Here is a 26523-nt window from a genome sequence, read left to right on the forward strand (position 1 = left end):
AAACTCTGCACAGAAAGGCCCTCGCCGGCCACGGGGCTCAAACCCGGACCTTCTTGCTGTGAGGCGACAGCGCTAACCACTACACCACCGTGCCGCCCCAGCTGCATATTAAATGGACTAGGTTAAGATTAAAACATCTCATCTCATTATCTCTAGCCGCTTTATCCTGTTCTACAGGATCACAGGCAAGCTGGAGCCTATCCCAGCTGATATTTAAAGGAAAAGAAAACTTAATTCATGCATTTAAGTTTGCAGAAAGATTATGCACTTATAAACACATTCATGAAGAGAATTTTGTTAAGTGTCAAATGTAGCATAATTTCGAATAACAACGATAAGCATATTTGGCAGTGTGATGTCGCTGTGAGCCTTTAACAAAAGAATAATCCGGAGCCGCCTTTTGTTAAATGGATCCCAGGGACATCACGCTGCCAAAAATGCTTATGATTATTATTATTTGAAATTATGCTATATTTGACACATTTGGACAACTTCACTTCGTGAGAGAGTGTTTATAAGTACATAATCTTTCTGCAAACCCAAACTAATGAATTAAGTTTTCTACTCCTTTAAAGCAGATTAATTCTCCTTGGCTTTTGCTTGGCCCAATGTTGGGCAACCCTCTCATCGTCCATCTCGCTGTCATCCATGCTGATGTGGATCAAATTGTCCAGCGAGTGCTTTTTGAACCAGTCGCTGTGATCAAAATTGACGACGTTTTCGTTGTCGTGACAGTTGTCTGGTTTTGTGTGCCATCACTCACGTGGGTTTGTTGACGTTTAGTCAACCAATCTTTGATCGAAGCCATAATGATAATAGACTAGGTCAAACTTTTGTGATTTAAAATCAGTCGGCGGCACAGTGGTCAGCACTGTCACCTCACAGCAAGAAGGTTCCGGGTTCGGACCCAGCGGCCGGCAAGGGCCTTTCTGTGTGGAGTTTGCATGTTCTCCCCGTGTCTGCGTGGGTTTCCTCTGGGTGCTCCGGTTTCCCCCACAGTCCAAAGACCATGTAGTTAGGTTGATGTGGGGTGGCCTTGTGCTGAGGTGCCCTTGAGCGAGGTACCGAACCCCTAACTGCTCCCCGGGCGCTCTGATGTGGCTGCCCACTGCTCTGTGTGTGTGTGTATTCACTGCTTCAGATGGGTTAAATGCAGAGGATAAATTTCACTGTGTTTGAAGTGTGCATGTGACAAATAAAGGTTTCTTCTTCTTCTTCTGTTTTGTCCGTCTGGTGGGGGACAACATCGGCAGCCAATGGGATCGCTTATAATGAATCGGAAAATTCCGGGATGTCTGACGTTTTCTTTCGATATTTTTATTGGACGGTTTGAACACGTGATCTTGACATAGCCAACAGATTACACTTTGTTTACATCATACCACGTGGACATATTACTTTGACAGAATCAACACAAACACTGGGGGGAAAAAGACGGCTTGTTTAACACAAATATCAATCAATATGTAAATGGATCTGTTATTTGCTCTCCTATGTATCTAGTTACTTGCGGGTAGGAAATTTAACGTATCGGTATAAATCTAAGCGTATCGGATTTTAACTAAAGCGACTAAGCGTATCGGGCCCGATACGCTAAAACGCTTTGGGGAAAACCATGAGGCCTTATCGGTTCACTTTGTGCTCAAATACCAGATGTCCGTGTCTTCAAAACGGGGAAGGATGCTTACACACGTTATTAACAAGAATTACATTTAATAAGAAGAAATGTATCCAACAGAATTGACTGACTCTAAGGAAGACTTGAAATCATCTTGATGGAGATGTGTGTGCCAAACATTGGCTTCTCAGAAAGGATTCCCAACTTTGTGTCCTCAGTCTGACCTCTCTTGTGTGAACCTGCATCTTTCCCTGGTTTGCTTGTTCACTGTATCCAAATTTCAGACTTTTTCTAACTTCTCCTGCCATAAATGGTCTTGAGTGGATCCAGAGTTTTTCTTAAGCATATTAATTTGTGTTCTGAGCCAAACAAGCTGATTTAATTATTTACTGAGGTATGAAAAGGGAGGTGATTAAGAGTGCAGCGGAGTTTGAAATCTAATCATGTAAGGAGTTAGGGACACGCTTAAAGAACTGCACATTTCCGTGCTGAAGTTCACTCCTGCTGTCAGATGAAAGCTCCTTACAAGCGTGTAGGGCTTCAGTGACTGGCTGTGCACTTGTTGCTGCATTCTTAGCACTGCTGATGTGTTTAGCGACCAGGACTGGTCTGTTAAGTGCAGCCATTTCTCATTACCCTCATGATGGTTGCCATCGATCAGCTGCCCCTCTCTGAAGTGAGTTTATCATCACGGTCTCTTCAAAGGCATTAAACTGCGCAGCTTCCATCAGTGTTATTGACACAAAGGAATCTGTCTCATTTCTTCTTGATATCTCGCTCACCAGTAAGAAAAGTACATGCAGTATGTACTGTACATGTGCTACTCTTGTAGTAGAATGAGAGGCTCTGTTTCTATTTGTCATGCCCAAATGAGGATGGGTTCCCTTTTGAGTCTGGTTCCTCTCGAGGTTTCTTCCTCATGTCGTCTGAGGGAGTTTTTCCTTGCCGCCGTCGCCACAGGCTTGCTCGCTGGGGATCGATTAGGGATAAAATTGACTCGTGTCTTAAGTCATTCAAATTCTGCAAAGCTGCTTTGGGACAATGTCTATTGTTAAAAGCGCTGTACAAACAAACTTGACGTCTTAATTCTTTGCCATGTAATATCTCTGCTTGAAGAATTGTCTAAAGAACAAACATACTGGTGAGAGAGGAGAGAGAAACATTTCAGACAAGATGCAGCTATGAAAGTCAAATGAATTTGCGCAATAAATATATTCAAACCGGATGCAACTTTGTCGTCCACACTTTTTTTTTTTTTTCATGGTTTAGTGCAAACAAAACGCAAAACCCATCGTCCGAGACCTTTATAATCTGCTGTAGCACTATGTTTGAAGCAATGTGTAAACTTGGCATAAATACACAGGTGATTATAGGAAATCGCACGCACTGATTGGTCGAGAAATTCAGACTATTTCTCGATAATCGCCTCGAGAGACTCGGCAAAATAGCAGCCAAACGCTTCGTCACCTTAAGTGAGGAAGAATTACAAATTATGAAAGAAAATGCTGTTCCTAAAAACACTAAAGATGCTACAAAGTTTGGTCTAAAACTCTTCAAAGGTAAGGTGGAATTGTGATTTATTACCTCCGCCAAGGAGGTTATGTTTTCGGTAGCGTTGGTTGGTTTGTTTGTTGGTTCGTCTGTTAGCAACATGACGGAAAAAGTCATGAACCGATTGCTCTGAATTTTTTTTTTTTTTCCAGAGGTGTGACTGGGCACAAGTAACAATCCATTAAATTTTGGCGGTGATCTGGATCACCTTCTGGATCCCAGATTTTTTTTTTTTAAAGGATTCTTGGCGGAGGTCTGTGCTCTCCGAGTGCTTTTCTAGTTTTGTCTATTTCAAAACAAAGTATTTTATGCGAGTCGGCATAGATAAGTGACAAGTCTGCGTGTAATACATTTGCATGCTGCTTTTGAGGATTGAAATGTTTTAATACTTTATTTTTTTATTAATCACCTGTGTATTTATACTAAAACAGCTCTCAGGCTCTGTGAATAATAACCTCGACTTCATTTCATTAACCGATATTCACTTCGCTTTCGGCGAATAATTGTTAAATAACATCTATCTAAGATTAGGATAAATATGACTTGTTTAAATAAATTTCTAATGTTTATTTGGATTATAATTTAATAACTGTCAGAGGATTATGACTAGAGCTATTTAATGCTTATTCTGATCTGTCGTTCACCCTGACGAGCAGATTGTTTGCCTTTTTTTTAATGGATAACCCAACAAACAGGAAAAAAGAGGGGGGCGAAATACCTCTTTATCATCTTGGTGAGTAGCCATGTTTAACCATGGTGCACTTTATGGCGGTGCACATTCCTGTGATGCTGTAAATACGGTACAGGACAAGCTACCTGTTCTGAATCCCACCAGCGGCTGAAATACACAGATCACCCAACGCATCATCTGATTGACGGTAAAACAGTGCGCTTCTAACTTTCTTAGAAGTCGATAATGAACATGTACCCATTCGTCTCCTTTTGTCTGTATTAGTGCACTTAACTAGCGAACTACCTCACCATACTGTATTACCACTGTTTAGCCTAGTCAGTTAGGTTCTGATATTAGCAATCAGAGTTAAAACTTAAGACTGAACAGCACATGGAAGCGTTTACCTGCCTAGGGTGATGGCAAATAAATTTACGATTTGTCCATCCCTGTAAACCATGACGGACTGTAACCAATCACAAAATATTAAGACCCGTGATCGAGCACAGAATAATATCCGTTTGCGTGTTTTGTTTCCACGGCACGCGAAAGTGGAAGGTATTAAATCAGATCTTTTACACAGCCACAGCTGGTGTGAACACACATTTTATTATTAGCGGTGTTGATTTGAAGCACACAAATGGCAGTTTCCATTTATTGTGTGAAACAATCCTGAATAGCACTACAGGATTAGAAACGATATGCCTTCTGATGCCATCTCCATCACTGCACGTTTCTCTTCACACTTTCACTCAACCTAGTTCATCTCCTCAGGAGTGATGGAGGTAACTCAAAAAGACACGATTTCATTAGAAACCTGGTGCAGCAGGGTGCTCTCACCTTCTGTCCTTCCCTTTCTCTAGTTTTTTTTTTTTTTTTTTAACTTTCCACAAGAAGCACAGCACAATGACCTGCATCTGAATTTTGCAGAAAGCATCACAGCTTCTACTATAGTTTCTCTTTCTAAATATGAATATTAGTTTGTTTTCCTCACACCCTCTAATGTTTTGGGGTTTTTATGGTAGATATGAAATGTAATAAGTGTACACATGTTCAGTTTTCCAGCTCTCAGGGGAAGTTCCCTGCATACTCCATCTCTGCGACAGAATCTAATATCTGTATAATAATGCTGAATCTGCCCTAATGGAGCCATCTGCAGCCTCAGATTAATGACAGGCTCAGGAATGGGATATTAACATTTTCTCATTAATGTCTTTTTCTCTGGGATACAAAGTGATTCTAGACAGAAGCAGGGAGACGAATGAAATGCAACTGGAATAAAATACGCCTTACATACACTCTACAGAGTCGATGCAGGTCGCCTACACACGCTTAGTTATATGCATACGTGCATTCCGATATGAAGCAAATGCTATTTATACATAGTAGACATAAATACTACAACATGACATTCATCAGCGCGCACAGTGTGACTGTTCTGATGGCCCAACTCTGCCAAATGTCTGTATCTCAACAGAACAGCTTCCTTAATGCCATCTTGTTGAAATTGCCTCCAGGGATTCTAGTACACACATACACACATATACCCTGATCCATCCTGATGCCCTACTTCTGGTTAAGGCTTTGCTCATGTGGAGGATGGTCCCGTATGGACATTCGAAAGATACACTTACCGTAGATGGCTCTGGACACTTAATGCAAACAGTTTTGCCATGATAACTTTAGGACGGTAGGTGTCACGAACTGCTTTGTACACAATTGCACTTTTTGACCATAATAGGACACACTTGTAGAAGCGAGCTAGTTATAATCGCGCTGTCTGTTATCACCCAAATGACGACGGGTTCCTTTTTGTCAAGGTTTCTACGTGTCGTCTCAGGGAGGGTCGCCACCGTCACCTCAGGCTTGCTCATTAGAGAGAAATTTATTAATTCATACGTTTTAAAATTTATATTTTGCTCTAAAGCTGCTTTCTGATAATGTCTGTTGTTAAAAGCGCTATACAAATAAATTGACTTGACGGCACATACGCATAAACATGCACATTACTACTCCCCTCATAAGTGTGTTATATTATAGTCGATTGCTTAATCGGAAGTGCTCCAGCTGCTGAGGCAAATGGAGCTACGGAGCATGCTCCCCCCCAAGCATGAATTAAAATAAATGATGGAATACAGTGGGTTGTTCATAGCCAGCCATTAATCGTGTGCAAGTGTGTTCACCTTTATTGTGTAAGGAATAAAATATCCAGAGGTATGCTGTTGTAGGAAAATAATCAGCACCAGGGTGGTATGATGCAGCCTGACACAAAGTGGAGTTACTCTTACCACTCCAAAGTTGATTATTTTCCAAAAACAGTATGTCCTGAAGTTGTTCTGTTCTTCTCAAACCAAAGCAATTTGCCAGCAAGTACAGTTTTAAATTGGTTAATGAACGGCGCGTTGAACATTTTTTAATGGTTTATGGTTGCGTCTCGTGTTGTAGAATGCCCAGTAGACAAGCCCACGCTGCTCGAAATAGGGGTACAGTAGGAGTCCATTTCTATCCTCCAAGTACAATCTACACTAATGTACCCCCTAAGGCTCATGATTGGACTTCAAGATAACTGTGTGTGCCTTTTTAGGGCCAAAACGCTACATGCATGTTCCCAATTAGTATATAAAGGGTACAAATAAGTACCTTAGAGGGTACTGCCACAGTGACAAGCTGTTGTACCCCTAAAGGTACAATGATGTACTTTTATTTTCTGAGAATCCAATTTGATGGGGGAACACTTCAGCTCGTCATATTACAGAGAGCCTGCGAATGAGGGCTTTAATATGTGACTGACCTGTGACAATTAATCAGCTCCTTCTGACCAGATATGAGGATTTAGTAGCACTGTGGTGTGTGTGTGTAACAGCTTATTTTTCTGGAAATAATTTTTTTTTTTATAAATCTGAATAGGGCAGCACGGTGGTGTAGTGGTTAGCGCTGTCGCCTCACAGCAAGAAGGTCCTGGGTTCGAGCCCCGTGGCCGGCGAGGGCCTTTCTGTGCGGAGTTTGCATGTTCTCCCCGTGTCCGCGTGGGTTTCCTCCAGGTGCTTCGGTTTCCCCCACAGTCCAAAGACATGCAGGTTAGGTTAACTGGTGACTCTAAGGCCAAGTTTACATTAGACCGTATCTGTCTCGTTTTCTTCGCGGATGCACTGTCCGTTTACATTAAACCGCCTGGAAACGCCGGGAAACGGGAATCCGCCAGGGTCCACGTATTCAATCCAGATCGTGTCTGGTCCGGTGCTGTGTAAACATTGAGAATACGCGGATACGCTGTGCTGAGCTCTAGCTGGCGTCGTCATTGGACATCGTCACTGTGACATCCACCTTCCTGATTCGCTGGCGTTGGTCATGTGACGCGACTGCTGAAAAACGGCGCGGACTTCCGCCTTGTATCACCTTTCATTAAAGAGTATAAAAGTATGAAAATACTGCAAATACTGATGCAAATACTGCCCATTGTGTAGTTATGATTGTCTTTAGGCTTGCCATCCTTCCACTTGCAAGTGGTAAGTGATGTGCGCTGGGATCTCACACACAGCGGCTCAGTCCCGAATCGTGGCTCGTGCGCTTCACTCGCGCGCTCTGTGAGCTGCGCAGGGCCGGAGTGCGCACCCTCCAGAGGGCACTCACTGTTCAGGGCGGAGTGATTTGGAGCGCAGGATGCCTGCGGAGCCGAGCGTATCCGTGTATTGGTGTTGCTGTGTGCACACAAATCGTGTATTGGTGTTGCTGTGTGCACACTAATCGTTTTAAAAACGTTAATCTGATGATCCGCTGATACGGTCTAATGTAAACATGGGCTTAATTGACCGTAGGTGTGAATGTGAGTGTGAATGGTTGTCTGTGTCTATGTGTCAGCCCTGTGATGACCTGGCGACTTGTCCAGGGTGTACCCCGCCTTTCGCCCGTAGTCAGCTGGGATAGGCTCCAGCTTGCCTGCGACCCTGTAGACCAGGATAAAGCGGCTAGAGATAATGAGATGAGATGAGAAATCTGAATAGCGTATGGCTCTCACAGATAAAACAAAGTGTTGCTCTCCAGCTACTAATTCAGTGTTAATTAAAATCAATCAATAACGGTGTATATCCTCATCTCCCTTGTGTGCTGCATTACATTCTCTCATTAATATGGTTCTGCCCCATGTGTCTAAGTGTCTTGTACATAAATGGATCCTGGCAGTGACTGATCCAAGCACTCGACTCCTGTCATACCCGGTGGGCAGCAGGCAGCCAGCCTGGCTCCTCATAACTCTCAGGGATTGAGAGCTTTAGCATGACAGCTGCTATCTTCTGGTTTCCTTCGAATGGAACTCAGCTGTCCATCTTCATTAAGATTGGATTCCTTGACTACAACACACGGCAGCCTGCCTGCCTGAGGGCATCACAATCTTCAAAGCCATGCCCTTTTTTCTGCCTTTAATTTTTTGCTCTTTCTTACTCTCCACACTGTCCTCCCCTTTTCTCTCCTGCCTTCTCTCTCTCTCTCTGCTTACTCTTTCCTTGCCAAAAGGATCTAGGCTACTTTAACCAGGTCATGTTTCCACTGTAGTATCTAGGTAGAACCTCCACCTGCTTCCCTCCCCACCGCCACCACCACCCAACAATGGCCTGCAAGCCTCTCCTCTAAACAGGAAGTGTGCACCTCGAGACCATCCAAGGAGCTACTGAAGCTGTTTGGTTTTTGATGTGTTGGATATACCGTATGAGGACATTTGTGCGACCATTTTTAATGGCAGCGTGATATGACTGACAGCTTGCCTTAGGCAACATCACTGTAGTCTCTCTCTGGGAAGCTCCTAATTTTAATCACCAGTGCTTTGTCTGATACCTTATTTTCCATCCGGCTGCTAAGGCAATAGACCTTGCTCTTTGACATTCACAGAAACATGGTGGAAAATAGATGATGTATGGTTCTAACGCATTCACTTGGAAAATCATTTCATAAAAACTCCGTGATTAATTGTCTCTGTGGAGATGCTCAAGGTCAGCCCTGAGCACCACAGAATATTTTACACACACACACTTCATATTCACAGCACCTGATAACTCATGCTGGTCTTCCTTTATTTATTAGCATCTTTCATCTTGAAATGATGTTTTATGCAAGTAACTCAACCTTTAAAGGACTCTTTTTATCACTAGGTCAACAACCATGCATAGAATCAGGTAAATATTTTTATCCATCACTGTCTGTACTACTAATTTGTCAACTTTACTGTGTTCCTTTCTTTGTAGAAATTCCTCCATGCCAGTTTTGCACAATCGTGTTTTGATGTATTGACTTGCCCCATTCTCTTCAGTATCTCGCTTCCTTTATTTGCCAGTGTCTCTCCTTCCCCCCCTCCTTTATTTTTTGCCTCAGAACAATTCTGTCAAATTCCCACAGCATTTGTTTGCATGTAGCTCTTTTCCACCAGAAATAGCAGGGTATGGTTATAGCAAGATATATCACTGATTTGTGTAGCATGCTTGAACACTTATGCCTGTTTCACTTCATGTACAGTAGTGGCACCCATGAGATCTCTGGAGGGTGTGGGTTGGTGATTTAGTAATGGGAAGGACAAGCAAGGCACAAATCGAAACATCAAAAAATGGTGGCTATTAGTGGATCTGGGAAGAACTTTTAATCTAATTCAGTGTCAGGAAATCCTTACTGTAAAAAGTAATATTTTTAATTTGACATTTAAAGCCATTAAAAATTGTACATTAAAGTCGAAATATCTCTTTTAGACAGATGTTTATTCCATTATTATTGAAGGTGGACATGCTGTACTGTGCATTTCGAACCACAGACATGGTACTGCGACATGGTGTACTTGGGGGAAGCCATGGCCTAATGGTTAGAGAAGCAGCTTTGGGACCAAAAGGTCACTGGTTCGATTCCCTGGACCAACAGGACTGGCCGAAGTGCTCTTGAGCAAGGCACCTAACCCCCAACTGCTCTGGCAAGAGTGGTGACCTCGTGTCTGACTAGCCAAAGAAAAGCTGATGATGTGATCATCAGTTTGGGTGGTACCCGACCGAAATTGGGGGGGGGGAACCAATCAATCAGTGATGTACACCCTTTGTAGCTGCACCTCTTTATCTCGATTGAACATGCCAGATACCTGGGAATATATAACCAAATTCAAGGCTCGCTTGACATTTTAAAAATATTGAATTCAAAATAGGCATTTGTTTCCTGCAACCCTGCTGTACTGTCTGATGGAAACATCCTATTGTGTGAATGGCTATGCATGGGAGGTCATGTTGATGAGACTTTCTATATCATTCCACAGAGTCACAGAATGACTATAAATGGCTTTTGTGTCTGTCGGTGTCTACCCATCCAAGCCATACTATCTCATTCCACAAATAGAGCACATAGGCCTCATTATGCACTGTTTCTTCCAGCAGTATGAATCATTTCCGGAGCTCCCCTGACCTGACAGGCCTCCCCTTTCTTTCTTTGTCATAGAGAATGAGCACGCTTGCAGTGGTTTCCGGGGCAAGTGGAATGGAAGAGGACACTCATCAGTGGAAGAACAGAAGTGTGTGTGTGAGGGAGAGCATTTCCAGACTCCCTAACTGAGCATAAAACCACATAATTACCCCAGTCTTAATTACATTGTAGAAGAAGCCTGGAAATGAGCTGCTGACACAAAAGAATCAAAGATTTATTGGAATCCTAAGGATGGACATTAGCTGTGTCCATTCTGCTGCTGTAGTAGGTGGAGCAGGAAGTCCAGTGCACCATTGCTCACTCATCACCAATAGGATCTTCTGTAAATCTTCCCTCTTGACAAACTCCCTGCAGAAGAGGATTTAACCAGCTGAAGCGAAGCTTTTCTGTGGAGAATTATTGGGTCCTTGAACTCGCTCATTGCCTAGGTTAACAGCTAAAAGGGCTTGGATCTGGAGCACCAAGTTGGCCATCTTTCTTGGTGGTGGTGTAATTGTGGGGTGATTGGCTACGGAGTATGACGCTTTTTATAACAATGTCCAGCTGCTGCAATAATGTACATCCTTTAAGCTTCTCAGAATTCTCATCTTCATTCCATGTTTACTTCTCTGGTCATATTTGCTACCTTCTTCCCCCATCTTTTGAACTGCCCTTCTCCACTCTGCTTTTCCACGTTGGCTACCAAGTTTGTCCATGGTACAGATGGTCACTTCTTTGTGGGGTCAGTTTACTAACCCTTTCAATCTGTAACTCTTGCTCTGCATACTTGTGCTGCATTCAGTTTACCTCAGAAACGGGAAGTCGGAATTCAGAATTGTCATCCACCACCATGCATTCAAGCTGCAAAGTAGGGAATAAAACATGGACACCTCCATGTTCATCTTTTGTTATCAAAAAGCTAGCCAGCTAACTGCGATGCGTGATGTATACAGTAGGGGGAAACGTATTCAATAAATCAACTCTTTTTCTCTATTAAACGTGTTTTCCAGTGCAGCTATTCACATGGAATTAGTATCGAGACAGTAAAATTACACGGAAAAAGAAATCATAACTTTTTTTTTCCCCTGGAGTGGAATGACTGGGAGTGTTGAGTACAGTAACTGAAATGTATTTAATACTTGGTGTGTGTTTGCAATGACAGCTTCAAGATGCTTCCTGTATGAAGAAACTAATCGCTGTGTTCAGGTGGGATTTTTGGCCCATTCTTCTACACAACCAGTCTTTAAATGAAATGGTGAATCATGATCTTCAGCCCCTGCGATAGAGTGGCACCTTGCCCAGGGTGTACCCCACCTCTCGCCCGAAGCCAGCTGGCTTCAGCTCTAGTTTCCCCATCGATCCTGTCTGATAAGCAGTATAGATAAAGGATGGATGGATGATCTTCAGTTGATTATACAAATGTTCTATTGGGTTTAAGTGTGGTGATTGACTGGACCATTCCAGCACCTTTATTTTCTTCTTGAAGAACCAATGAGTCTCCTTTGCAGTATGTTTTTGATCCTTGTCCTGCTGGAAAGTCGACACATGTCCCATACGCATCATCCTGGTGGACAGCAACAGATACTCCTGAAGAATTTTCCAGTACTGACTCTGTTCATTTTCCCTTTGATGATTTGGTGTTCTTTCCACTTGCAGATCAAGGTCACGATGATGCTTGTAGGAACATTTTAGGAGAGAAGTCTATCGGTAACCAGTGCCATTGCTGTGCTGTTCAACAGTCTTGTTGTGAAGGGCTTGGGAGAACTCTTTGCCTCTACACATCATGTTTCTTGCAAGACAGCTTGGTGCCAAATGATTTGTTTCCTTGCATTCAGAGTTGGGTTCCCCTTCTTCAAAGAGTGGAAGTTCTAACCTACCAGCATACACTAACGCAGCTGATTTATAATTAGCCCAGGTAGGAGAAATAATTAGTGCAATCAGCTGGGTTTCTTCCTGCGTTCAATCCTTTTTTTTTTTTTCTTCCTGTGACATGTAAATAATATTGGCTGGTGTTGAGTAGTACTCGTCTTCGACTCGTTCAGTATCATGCTAGCTGAATGGAATATACAATATACTACAAAAAATCCATTATTATTATTATTATTATTATTATTATTATTTATACACATTCCTTTCAGGTGTTCAACGCGTCTTTCTCTTTTAAAATTATCTCAAAGTCTTCTGTATTTAACAGCATAAACCTGGCGGCCATGTTTGTTGACAAATTGTCAATCACTCGCTAGCGCAGAAGTTTTATGTCTCCGACATGTGCCGTCATGTTGCCTTGACAACCATGCAGTATCATAAACCATTTTGAACACTTGTTCTCCATTGGGTAGAGTGATGTAATACATGTAGGATAAGCGATATGCTAATAATATTGCATGCTGTCAAACCAAATAGGGGGGAGCCATGGCCTAATGGTTAGAGAAACAGCTCTGGGACCAAAAGGTTGCTGGTTCGATTCCCTGGACCAGCAGGATTGGCTTAGTGCCCTTGAGCGAGGAACCTAACCCCCAACCGCTCCGGCAAGAGTGGTGGCGTACCTAGTGTCTGATGAACCAAAGAAAAACTGATGATGTGATTATCAGTTCGGGCATTGAACCTGACTGACATCAAACCAAATGAATGAAACCTGCCAGAAGGGAACAGAATACGCGCTTTTATTCCATTGAAAAAGTGTCTTGTATGTATAATAACTTTGTTATGCACAACTTTTTTTTTTACAGCTTGAAACATGATTTCTTTTTCTGTGTAGTTTCATTGCTTTGATGCCAATGTCTGCTCAACATTTTCATGTGAATAGCTGCGCTGGAAATGTTTAATACAAACATTAGTTGACAGGTTGAATACTTATTTCCCCAGCCATGTATACCGCCTCAGAACAGTGAACTGTATAGTCGGTGTTATAGATTTACAAGCGAATATGTCTGTACATTCATTGATCTAAACCAAATACTTAAACACAGTATAACTCACTTAAAGGTAAGAGGTGCTACTTTGTTTACTGTTTATGCTCTGAGCAGCCATGTTGATTTGAAGTCATTTGCTGGACTCTGAGTTGAGGAGACCGTCCCAAGTAATTCCAAATTAAAGGGACGTTTTCTTTGGTTTTTTTTTTTTGTTTCCTATTTGTGGGTTGGATCAAAAATGTTACGACCTTTAATCGAATGCAGCATTCTTCCTTTCCCTTTTATTCTTCTATTCCTGGTATTATCTCTCTTGTCTTCCTTGACTCTGAAGCTTCTTCGTGCTCTTGTCCTCTAGTCGGCTCTTCCATTGTTCCAGTACTGAACCACATGCTTCAAAGAAATGCGTTTACATCAAATCTGCAAGAATTCACAGAAGACAACACACACAGAAGGCGCTCCATTTACTAGCGTACCTCAACCTTTGAACCAGCAAAATAAACGATTGCCTCAAACTGATGAATATTTATGAAGTAAAATATGATTATATCATCAGTGACTGGCTGTCCTAAGAACCTCTTCGTCTGCCTGTGTGGCAATTAATTTGTTCGGTCCTAATGACTGGAGTAGACTAATAATTTTATGCTTTTGAAAGATTGCCCTTTTAATAATGGAAATGGAAGCATTGTGAAAAACAGATCTCGCATGTATTTTGGTGTTGCATATTTATTCAGTAAGTAATGTGACAGGCCGCTTTGAGAGCAACTTGAAGCTAAGAAAAATAGCTGAGTTAGCAAAGCTCTTTACTGTTCGAGGGGGAAAAAAAACGCATATATGCATACGTTTTCACTGAAGACTTCAGAATGACCCACAAAGTGTTTGCCTCCATAATTTGGCTGGAAAATTCAGCTTTGTTGTATGTTTACACGACCGGAATTAGCAAAAATAAACTCATTTTCTATTCATTATTCTTGAGAAAAAAGCTGCTTTATCTGGGAACATTGTGCTTGTAACGTTTTCAGTCAATAAACTAATGAAAAGAGGCTTTATCTCGGCAGAGCACCGTGGTTGGCAATTAAGCAGAGCTAACGACAAATTGGACGCACTCAGAAGGGGTGGAATCTCGCTGTCTAACACAGACTCTTAGAAAATCACAAATGCACTCTAATCATTCCCAGTGTTTGCGTTTTCCACCACCCCCTCCCATCTGTCAGAGTTGCTTTACACCAGCTCTCACCACACACTGTGCTTCCTGAATATGCTGCTTGATTTGATTCTTCTTTTTTTTTTTTGACCATCCTCCCGTGCTGTGCTTTTTGTTGCTCCTGCTTTTTTGATCATTTTATTGATTTTTCCCGTTCTGTCATCGACTGAAAAATAAATGCTGTAGGAATTGCACAGAGACTTTAGAATGTGGTTTAATTAACTTACTTAATCATGCCTAGTTAAGTTATGGAAGGCTGTATAAGTGTTTAATTAGGTCTTTTGTGACTGGGAGCCATAGAAAAGCTTCCCTCAGGTATTCAAACCACACCCTGTGTTGTCAAGGGAAACATGGTAACCCTGGAAACTAGAAGATGATGGAGCACCACCACTATTTATGCTCAAGGATTTACACAATCACTATCTCTAATAACTCAAGGGCATGTGAGGAAGTAAAGAGGAAACTGCAATCCCCTCCACCATACAGTACATGCACCACTATGTGAACAAAAGTTTGTGAACATCTGACCATCACACTCATATGTGCATGTTGAATATCCCATCCCATTCCAAATCTCGTCCCCTCTTTGCTGTGATGATTCTTCTGAGCAGGCCTTCCTTGGTTTTGGGGCTTTTGGCTGTGTGGATTTGCCCATTCAGCCACAAGAACATTCGTGAGGTCCGGCACTGATGTCGGATGAGGGGGCTTGGGTGCACTCTGCATTCCAGTTCATTCCGAAGGTGCTGAGTAGGCTTGAGGTCAGGACTCTGTGCAGGCCACTTGAGTTCTTCCACACCAACCTCAGCAAACCATATGGGTCAGATGTCCAGAAACATTTGGCCATACAGTGTGTGTTATGCCTGTTAAGCTCTTACTCATGAAAACTATAATAAGGCTTCTGAAAAATGAGTCACAAGCCCCTGAAGACTCCTGACTTCTTTGTGGTTTGACTGGACTCCTGTAATAACCTCCTCCTCTCTCTCTGCCCCATCTCTCTCTCTCTGCCCCATCTCTCTCTCTCTCTCTCTGCCCCATCTCTTTCTCTCTGTGCCCCATCTCTCTCTCTCTCTCTCTCTCTCTCTCTCTCTCTCTCTCTCTCTCTCTGTGTGTGTGCCCCACCTCTCTCTCCGTGCCCCATATCTCTCTCTGTGTGTGTGCGCCCCGTCTGTGTGTGCACCCCATCTGTCTCTCTCTGTGCCCCATCTCTTTCTCTCTCTCGCTCTCTGTGTGCCCTGTCTGTGTGTGTGTGTGCGTCTCTCTCTCTCTCTGTGCATGCCCCGTCTCTCTCTCTCCATGCCCCATCTCTTTCTCTCTCTCGCTCTTTCTGTGTGCCCAGTCTCTCTCTCTCTGTGCCCCGTCTCTCTCTCTCTCTCTCTCTGTGCCCCGTCTCTCTCTCTCTCTCTCTCTGTGCCCCATCTCTCTCTCTCTCTCTGTGCCCCATCTCTCTCTCTCTCTCTCTGTGTGCCCCATCTCTCTCTCTCTCTCTCTGTGTGCCCCATCTCTCTCTCTCTGTGCCCCTTCTCTCTCTCTGTCTGCCTCTGTATGTGCCCCATCTCTGTCTCCCTCTGTGTGCCCCGTCTTTCTCTCTCTGTGTGCCCCATCTCTCTCTCTGTGCCCTGTCTGTCTCTCTGTGTGCCCGTCTCTCTCTCTCTGTGTGTGCCCCGTCTCTGTGTGTGTGTGTGTGTGTGTGTGTGTGTGTGTGTGTCTCTCTCTCTGTGCCCCGTCTCTCTCTCTCTCTCTCTCTGTGCCCCATCTCTCTCTCTCTCTGTGCCCCATCTCTCTCTCTCTCTCTGTGTGCCCCATCTCTCTCTCTCTCTGTGTGCCCCATCTCTCTCTCTCTCTCTCTCTCTCTCTCTCTCTCTCTGTGTGCCCCATCTCTCTCTCTCTCTCTGTGTGCCCCATCTCTCTCTCTCTCTCTGTGTGCCCCATCTCTCTCTCTCTCTGTCTCTGTGCCCCTTCTCTCTCTCTGTCTCTCTGTCTGCCTCTGTATGTGCCCCATCTCTGTCTCCCTCTGTGTGCCCCGTCTTTCTCTCTCTGTGTGCCCCATCTCTCTCTCTGTGCCCTGTCTCTCTCTCTGTGTGCCCGTCTCTCTCTCTGTGTGCCCCGTCTCTGTGTGTGTGTGTGTGTGTGTGTGTGTGTGTGTGTGTGTGTGTGTGTGTGTGCGCGCGTGCTTGCCCTATCCTCCCTTTCTCTCTCTCTGTGTATCTATGGTGACTGGCCATTATTATTGCTGTCAGCATGTGTTGGCACATGCCTAATAAAATAGAGGCAGCTGTATGATTGCTGATTAAAACTGAGGTTTATATGCAAAGCACATATTCCTAGTGGAATAACTCCTGCATATTTATGCCCCAAACAATCAACCCTGAGGAGGCACACTTGGGTCCCCTACAGACTTGATCTGATTAACAATGCTATCTGGAAACTCATAATGGACAGTACAGATTATTGGGGTTGGTTGTCCATAGCTCTCAAGCGATATTATAGTCATGAAATCTGATGCACGTGTTTATTTTGGTAACAAATATAATGATAAATACAAATCACAACAACTTGATTTTTAAACAGTTATCATCAATCATCTTCTTACTGGAAATGTCAATCAGCAATGGTTACTGGACAGTGATTAATATTACACCAGCTTGGTTTCACACTGATTCAGCTGTAAAAAATAAAAAAAATCCATCCTAATCCATTTTAATTATCCATAATTATGTCCTAATGATTAAAGTCTTTGAAGGAAATAAGATCTTTCTTCAAAAACACCTATCCCATTAACTTTACTCACTGCAGAGGTAGTGCTTGAGCCACTGTGTCTCAGCAGTGTGGGTTAACAGGTTTCTTCGTACTGTGTTTGATTTAGGATGTAGAAAACAAGGATAAAACATAGCCCAGATCTCAAGAGTGCAAAACCACTTCCATAGCTCCTTGTAAAATGTACTGAGTGGTGTGATATGGTCATATGTTTTGAAAATTGCCTTTCGTCATTTTTTGATATAAATATGGCTTTGATTTAACTTTTTTTTTTTCCCTCCCTTTCCTCCATATGGCCAGGATATTTCTCCAAAATAACTTAGAATTCGGGGCGGCACGGTGGTGTAGTGGTTAGCGCTGTCGCCTCACAGCAAGAAGGTCCGGGTTCGAGCCCCGTGGCCGGCGAGGGCCTTTCTGTGTGGAGTTTGCATGTTCTCCCCGTGTCCGCGTGGGTTTCCTCCGGGTGCTCCGGTTTCCCCCACAGTCCAAAGACATGCAGGTTAGGTTAACTGGTGACTCTAAATTGACCGTAGGTGTGAATGTGAGTGTGAATGGTTGTCTGTGTCTATGTGTCAGCCCTGTGATGACCTGGCGACTTGTCCAGGGTGTACCCCGCCTTTCGCCCGTAGTCAGCTGGGATAGGCTCCAGCTTGCCTGCGACCCTGTAGAACAGGATAAAGCGGCTACAGATAATGAGATGAGAACTTAGAATTCAGCTATGTATTGAAGGTTGGGGTCTTGCTCAAGTGTTTGAAATTAGCAGCTTGGTGGTTCTGGGATTTGAAGTCTTCTGGTCAGTAGCACAGAGACCACTGAGCCGCTCCCTCTTCTGTATCAGCTGTTGTAGAAATAATGCACAGTAGTGATTTTGATGCTCTTACTCAATGGATCTTGGCTATCTTATTAATCTGCTCTTCTGCATAAACGGTACAATTCACCTCACCACTCCTTCCAAAGTATTTTCTCCTTTGTTGGCCTGTTGCATCAAGATTTGTGGCAGTGCTTCACCGCATGTAGGGCATCATTGACATTCCATGTTTTACTATAAATCTGTTTAAGGGTGAATTTGATAAGTGTTTTTATTCACACAAAATCAACCCGGGGTGGACAAATGATAAATTCATGAGCTTACCCACCAGGCAAGTGAAAGCATCTGTGTGTAAGAATTTTTTTTTCCACCCTAATTGTTAAACGTACTTATCCACTGAGCAATAACAAATAAATATAAGAGCACAGACACTAAATCTGCTCGTCTTGGACACCTAGACTAGTGATTTGTCCACCCCTAAAACCTCTTTTCCCATTATTTGTTTACACCTTGTATTAATTTTACTGCCTTATGGTGATTTGAATGGTGAGGCCAAGTCATTGTTGGCCAAAAGTACTGTTTAATATGAGCTTGCATGGTGAATTTGTGGCACAAACACTATGCTGGTGATGAGCAAAAGGTTTTCAAACAAGCGTCTCTCTTATGATTTAATACTATCAGCTACACAATCTAAACTAGGTGGGACAAACTTTGGGAGTTGCTTTGGTAAGTGGCAATCCGGTCTGGTAGTTTTTCCATTCTGGGACATGGTGGCGAGTGACTGAAATCTTACCAGGTGTTTCCGGAGTGCTTTTTCCCCGTGCAGTGGCCATCAAGGACATGAAACCATGTCTCACGATGTGGGACAAAGCAACAATGCTTTAAAAAAAAATCTATAGATTTTTAGCATCTGAGAAGCTCAGCAAGGCGGCACGGTGGTGTAGTGGTTAGCGCTGTCGCCTCACAGCAAGAAGGTCCGGGTTCGAGCCCCGTGGCCGGCGAGGGCCTTTCTGTGCGGAGTTTGCATGTTCTCCCCGTGTCCGCATGGGTTTCCTCCGGGTGCTCCGGTTTCCCCCACAGTCCAAAGACATGCAGGTTAGGTTAACTGGTGACTCTAAATTGACCGTAGGTGTGAATGTGAGTGTGAATGGTTGTCTGTGTCTATGTGTCAGCCCTGTGATGACCTGGCGACTTGTCCAGGGTGTACCCCGCCTCTCGCCCGTAGTCAGCTGGGATGGGCTCCAGCTTGCCTGCGACCCTGTAGAACAGGATAAAGCGGCTAGAGATGATGAGATGAGGTGAGAAGCTCAGCAAGATTTACAGATAAGTGCACACATTGACTCCATTTTGTTCAGTCTCATTATTCTTCGAGAAGGTAATCCTACAGAGATATGGTCTTTATTTTAGGCAGCTTTACAATTATATCCAATTATAAAGTTATAATCTTGGTTACAATTCTAAGTTATATTTGTGAGGCCACTAGTAAGTATACTAATTACACTGTTTTGAAACGTCACCCTTGTTTTGACAGTGATTTAGCCTTCACTTGGCTAGATCTTTACTGCTTTGATTATTAATAATTTCATTTTAGTTCATCTGGAGTTCCTACATCACTATTTGGGCAGCGTTTTTCAGAATACAGTACTTACATAGACTGAAGGCTGTCAGTGAGTGGAAGCGAGCTGCAGTTCAGGGTAAAGCTCGTGCATGTTGGGAATTCGGGTCTTGAGCAGCGTATGGTGATCTTAGAGGTGACTTTGCTGGGGGCAGAAAGTTCGGCCTGTATGTTAGAAGCATGATGATGTGTGATGCTGCTCTTGTGCTTTAAAGCTGCTGTAAGCTTTAGGCTAAAGCTCTGTCCATCACTGTAACTGCATTCAAAGATGTGCTACAGGGATTATGGCCCCAATGTGTCAGTGGAAAATTGGATTTTTTGCAAAGAATCACTGAAGCATTAGAAAGAGGAAAAAATGTTAAGTTTTGCAGCTGTGCCAATCCCATCTATTTGTGGGTGTGAGAGAGAGAGAGAGAGAGAGAGAGAGAGAGAGAGAGAGAGAGCCTGCTTATGGACCACTATGCATTTAGCAGGAGAGCCCTGACTGTGTGATGTAAGACAGATGGAAGATATGCTTAGTGTGTGTTTGGCCTGCATGTCCCAGTATAACAGGATACGAACATGCAGCACCTCTGCTCTTGTTTCTACCAAGTTTAGATTTGTGCCACTAATTTGGTGAATGTAGATATTTGCTGCACGTGCTTCTCGATGTGAATGTGAGTTTTCTGCTCGTTTAAGAATTGGTTTTTATCCGTGTTGCTGGCTTTTGTAAATCCTCTCGTGGTGTGAAATAGCGTGCCAGTCACACCTGACGCGCCTGTACGTAATCCAATCTAAGAAGCCGGCAGGCCCGTTTTTCCTAAGAGCATCCTCTGACATCTTATTTCTTCTTCTGTCTTCCTGTCCTGTAGATCAAATTCATGTTTTACACCATCTCTCTGTTTGCCTCTTTCCAGCAAGCAAGCTACGCATGCACAAGGTCAACCAGAGCCTGCAGTTTGTGGAAGACAGCCGTGTGCGCCTCAACTGCTCCGTTGCATCCCAGACGAGTAACGAGTCCCAGCATGCTGTGCTGTGGTATGCACGGAAGGGCACGGCAACTGAGCCTGATGAGCTGCTGTTGAAGATCGAGCGCACCGGGGTGTTTGAGTACGGTGCGTATGCTGAGGAGGAGCGCCTGCGCAGCCGCGTGCAGTGCGAACGCCTCTCGCCCAGCCTCTATGGCCTCACACTGCACCGTGCCGAGACCAGCGACTCCGGAACCTACTACTGCCTAGTGGAGGAGTGGCTCACTGATCCCGATGGAGTGTGGTACCGCTTGGCCCGTGACTCCTCTGGCTTCACACACGTAATGATCAAGCAGCCGGGTAAGACTGATGTAGACACAGAAAGGCTTGTAATATACAATAAGAGCTAGAAAGTATTTTCTACATTTTGTTGCCCAAACAAAGGGCCATTTTGCATGTTGGCATACATCCATGCATAGAGGCAGCCATGTGGTGCCCACACACATTTCCTTTATTAGTGTATCATAAAAGCTAATAAATATTTCCACATATTATAAGGCTAGTGAATGGGTGGTTTTTAGGTTGGCATCCATCCAGCCATTAACCCAGTGCTTAAGGCAGTCTTAGGGTGGTGTTCGTCATCCACAGTCACCAGTAGGTTTGTGCTTCATACCCTTGGGTTTCCACAGCCATCTGCCTTCCCTGGCACAGAGAGGATTAGAGGGAGTGTGGCCTGACATCATCTTTCCCTAGAGGCTGGTGTGGCGATCAGCCCCACACACGTGCTGAATCATGCATCAGGGTGTATGTGAGAAACAGAAAGAGAGACCCCTGAAAGGCATGCATGAGCTGTCACAGGGACACTTCCCATATGAGGCTCACACTGTAAGGACGCACTCACCTGGTCTAGTAGACGTCCTGTCATGAGTAGGCAGTAAGGAGCACTAACCAGCACACAGTGCTCCAGGACAAACCCTGAACGAGCATAATGATCCATGCTACAGGCAGTCATGCTTGTTATCCAACCCTCCAAATCCTCAATATTCTCAGCCTGCAGTTCAGACACACCTGCACAAGGATGACAGGAGGAATTTTTGCGCACACTGGAGTCCCCAGAGCTATTCAAGACCCTTGAACTCGTCCCTACCTCCCTGCTTTCAAGGTACCTTGTTTTACCATCACCCACTTCCTCCAGTGTCACCCCCAACCCCACACACATTGCTGCCCTACACAAAGGTTGGCACACTCCTGCTGTTCCAGTGCACTGCCCTTCCATTTCGCATTCAAGGGAAACAGTATTTAGTGTCTGCCTCACCAAAACCTAGCAAGGGAAATGCATTAAAACACAACCCAAGTAGTTTCCACTCACCTCACACTACCACCACGTTTTTAAAAAATATAGTTATCCAGTTTTTGTTAGATATCCGTGTTCCACAGAGAATACGGCCGTGCTAGGTCAGTGCTTTCTGCCAACAAAAGCACTTAGCAAGTTCGACGAAGAGACACACCTTTATAGTCTGATTGCTACTATCTTGATAGTGAGAAGTTTAAAAACTGTCAAGGAAGAGAAGCCTCATTTGTCATGAGTTGTTCTCTAGTGCTCTTAGTTTTCAGTGCCTAGAAACACAATAGAATCTTTTTGGGTTTGAGAAAATTAAAAACAATGCAGTGTTAATAAACACTACTGGGTCACATAAATTATTTAACTACTTACAGTGGTGCTTGAAGGTTTGTGAACCCTTTAGAATTTTCTATATTTCTGCATAAATATGACCTAAAACATCATCAGATTTTCACACAAGTCCTAAAAGTAGATAAAGAGAACCCAGTTAAACAAATGAGACATTTATTTATTGAGGAAAATGATCCAGTATTACATATCTGTGAGTGGCAAAAGTATGTGAACCTCTAGGATTAGCAGTTAATTTGAAGGTGAAATTAGAGTCAGGTGTTTTCAATCAATGGGATGACAATCAGGTGTGAGTGGGCACCCTGTTTTATTTAAAGAACAGGGATCTATCAAAGTCTGATCTTCACGACACGTGTTTGTGGAAGTGTATCATGGCACGAACAAAGGAGATTTCTGAGGACCTCAGAAAAAGCGTTGTTGATGCTCATCAGGCTGGAAAAGGTTACAAAACCATCTCTAAAGAGTTTGGACTCCACCAATCCACAGTCAGACAGATTGTGTACAAATGGAGGAAATTCAAGACCATTGTTACCCTCCCCAGGAGTGGTCGACCAACAAAGATCACTCCAAGAGCAAGGCGTGTAATAGTTGGCGAGGTCACAAAGGACCCCAGGGTAACTTCTAAGCAACTGAAGGCCTCTCTCACATTGGCCAGTGTTCATGAGTCCACCATCAGGAGAACACTGAATAACAATGGTGTGCATGGCAGGGTTGCAAGGTAAAGCCACTGCTCTCCAAAAAGAACATTGCTGCTCGTCTGCAGTTTGCTAAAGATCACATGGACAAGCCAGAAGGCTATTGGAAAAAATGTTTTGTGGACGGATGAGACCAAAATAGAACTTTTTGGTTTAAATGAGAAGCGTTATGTTTGGAGAAAGGCAAGGCAAGTTTATTTATATAGCACATTTCATACACAGTGGCAGTTCAATGTGCTTTACAGAAGTAAAAGCAGAACAGTAAACAATAGAAAATAAAATTACATAAAATAATTGGGGAAGAAAAATAATAAGAATTAAACAATAGTAGAAATTAAATTACTAAAATGAAATAAAGTTAATCAGCCTCGAGATTAATTATTATTATGGGTTTAACTCATAAAGCGCGCTCTTCCCGTGGCTCTTCCACGAGGATCACCAAAAATCGTCCCGCAGACAAAATCTACGAGGATAAAGTGCGCTCTTCCCGTGGCTCTTCCACGAGGATCACCAAAAATCGTCCCGCAGACACAATCTACGAGGATCACCAAATAAAATCATCCCGCAGACAAAATCTACGAGGATCACCAAAAATCATCCCGCAGACAAAATCTACGAGGATCACAGTAACAAAGAATTAAAGTAAAAGTAAAATCATTAAAATCCAAGATTAAAAAGAAATTAAAATAAAGAAAGTAAAATCATTAAAATCAAAATTAAAAGAAATTATGTTAAAGGAAATTAATTACTTAGGTAAAAATTTATCAAGTGAAAGCATCTGAAAACAGCTTTGTCTTGAGCCTGGATTTAAAACTAACAACAGTAGGAGCATTTTTGATATCATCTGGAAGTCGGTTCCAAAGCTTAGCAGCATAGCAACTAAAGGCTGCTTCACCACACTTCGTTTTGACAGCTGGTATTACTAGCAAGTTTTTCTCTTGTGATCTTAGAGACCTAGTTGGTGCATATAATTGAAACATATCCAGTAGGTAGCTGGGTCCCATCCCATTTAATGTTTTAAATAGAAGAAGTAGTGCTTTAAAGTCAATTCTATAGCTCACTGGAAGCCAGTGCAGAGACCTTAGGATTGGAGTGATATGAACTACCCTTTTTGTTCTTGTAAGAATCCTTGCTGCTGCATTTTGGATTAGTTGAAGCTCTTTGATGGTCTTTTTTGGAAGACCTGTGAAAAGACTATTGCAGTAATCAACCCTACTGGAGATGAAAGCATGAATAAGTTTTTCTAGATCATGTTTTGACATGAGACCCCTGAGTTTAGAAATGTTTTTTAGGTGATAGAATGCAGACTTTTTTACCACTTTCATATGACTGTTGAAGTTAAGTTCGCTGTCAATAAGGACACCAAGGTTTTTGACAGTATCCTTTGCTTTAAGCCCCTTAGTTTCAAGAACAGTGGCAATCCTAAGCCTTTCCTCCTTTTTGCCAAATATAATTGCTTCAGTTTTATCTGCGTTCAGCTGAAGAAAATTGTGAGACATCCATTTGTTAATTTGGTCAATGCATCTATGAAGAGACTCAAGAGGGGCATAGTCATTAGGTGACATAGCTAAGTAAAGCTGAGTGTCATCTGCATAGCTATGGAAGTTTATTGAGTTATTCTTAATAATTTGTCCAAGTGGGAGCATATAAAGGTTGAATAGTAATGGTCCCAGGATTGAGCCCTGGGGAACCCCACAGTTCAAGGACACGGGTGATGAACTGTGGCCTCCAATGGCCACATAAAAAAATCTTTGTTGTAGGTAAGATTTTAACCAGTTGATTACTATACCAGTAAATCCAACCCAATGCTCCAGTCGATGTAACAGTATGGAATGATCTACCGTGTCAAATGCAGCACTTAAGTCTAAAAGCACCAAGACTGATGTTTTACCAGCATCAGAATTAAGACGTAGGTCATTCATGACTTTAGTAAGAGCTGTTTCAGTGCTATGATTGGTACAAAAACCTGACTGAAACTTATCAAAACATCCGTTTAATGTCAGGAAGGCAGTTAATTGATTAAAAACAATTTTTTCAATTATTTTACCAACGAATGGCAAATTGGATATGGGCCTGTAGTTGTTGAGTACTGAGACATCCAGGTTATTCTTTTTCAGTAGGGGTTTTACAACCGCTTTTTTCAGAGATGAGGGAAACATGCCAGTTCGTAAGGAGGTGTTGATAATCTGAAGTACCTCGTCTGATATTAGGTGAAGAACAGATTTGAAAAAGACTGTAGGTAAAACGTCCAGTTCAGATGTGGAGGAGCTGAGACTTTGTACTGTTTTTCTCAGAGTCTCAACATCAATTAAACTAAATGTTGACATTGTATTACGACCCCCTCTCTCGTTATCCAATGGTTCCAGATTTTGAAGTGTTTGCACCTGTGTGGCTATATTCATACATATTTTATCAATCTTTCCTTTGAAAAAAGATGCAAAGTCGTTGCATGTATTAACTGAGAGAAATTCAGAAGGCATTTGTTTTGATGGGTTTGTTAGCTTTTCAACTTTCGAAAATAGCACACGGGTATTGTTGATATTCCTATTAATAATGTCAGCAAAAAAAGACTGTCTTGCTTTAGAAATTTCTAAGTTGTATTTACATAACATCCCTTTGTAGATTTGATAATAAATCTGGAGTTTAGATTTACGCCATTTTCTTTCAGACTTTCTACATTCCCTCTTTAACATTTTAACTGTTGGATTTAGTTTCCAGGGTGCTTTTCCTTTGTCTATGACTCTTTTGGTTTTAAAAGGAGCAATAGCATCCATAATATGATTCATTCTTGAATTAAAAATTTCCATTAGATCATCTGCACAATCTCAAGATTGATATGGGAGTTCTGAGAGTGCCTGCTCAAAAAGAGCTGCTGTGCCATTGGTAATTACCCTCTTTTTTACAGTTACAGACTTGTTTTGAAAGTGAGGGGAAATGGAAACATCAAAGAAAACACAGAAATGATCAGATATACCCAGGTCCATGACACTAGTAGATACATTAAGGTGGGGTTTACATTAGACCGTATCAGCGGATCACCAGATGAACGTTTTTAAAACGATTAGTGTGCACACAGCAACGCCAATACACGATTCGCGTGCACATAGCAACGCCAATACACGGATACGCTCGGCTCCACAGGCATCCTGCGCTCCAAATCACTCCGCCCTGAACAGCGAGTGCCCTCTGGAGGGTGCGCACTCCGGCCCTGCGCAGCTCACAGAGCGCGTGAGTGGAGCGCACGAGCAGTGATTTGGGACTGAGCCGCTGTGTGTGTGATCTCAGTGGATGTTGGGCATGCGCATCACTTGCCACTTGCAAGTGGAAGGATGGCAAGCCTAAAGACAATCATAACTACACAATGGGCAGTATTTGCATCAGTATTTGCAGTATCTTCATACTTTTATACTCTTTAATGAAAGGTGATACAAGGTGGAAGTCCGCGCCGTTTTTCAGCAGTCGCGTCACATGACCAACGCCAGCGAATCAGGAAGGTGGATGTCACAGTGACGTTGTCCAATGACGACGCCAGCTAGAGCTCAGCACAGCGTATCTGCGTATTCTCAATGTTTACACAGTACCGGACCAGACACGATCTAGATTGAATACGTGGACCCTGGCGGATTCCCGTTTCCCGGCGTT

The 26523-nt window shown here is 43.0% G+C and overlaps 1 protein-coding gene across 2 annotated transcripts in view; it reads left to right on the forward strand.

The window, feature by feature from the left end:
* The window catches only part of igsf3 (immunoglobulin superfamily, member 3), a 293816-nt gene that overhangs the window by 255659 nt on the left and 11634 nt on the right, over positions 1 to 26523 (forward strand). For both annotated transcript variants that reach the window (XM_060929572.1, XM_060929571.1), the window contains exon 7: positions 20446 to 20856. In XM_060929572.1, the coding sequence (XP_060785555.1) occupies positions 20446 to 20856 (411 nt within the window). The remainder of the gene's footprint in view (positions 1 to 20445; positions 20857 to 26523) is intronic.

Source organism: Neoarius graeffei, chromosome 9 (assembly GCF_027579695.1).
Source record: "Neoarius graeffei isolate fNeoGra1 chromosome 9, fNeoGra1.pri, whole genome shotgun sequence".
Taxonomy (NCBI): Eukaryota; Metazoa; Chordata; class Actinopteri; order Siluriformes; family Ariidae; genus Neoarius; species Neoarius graeffei.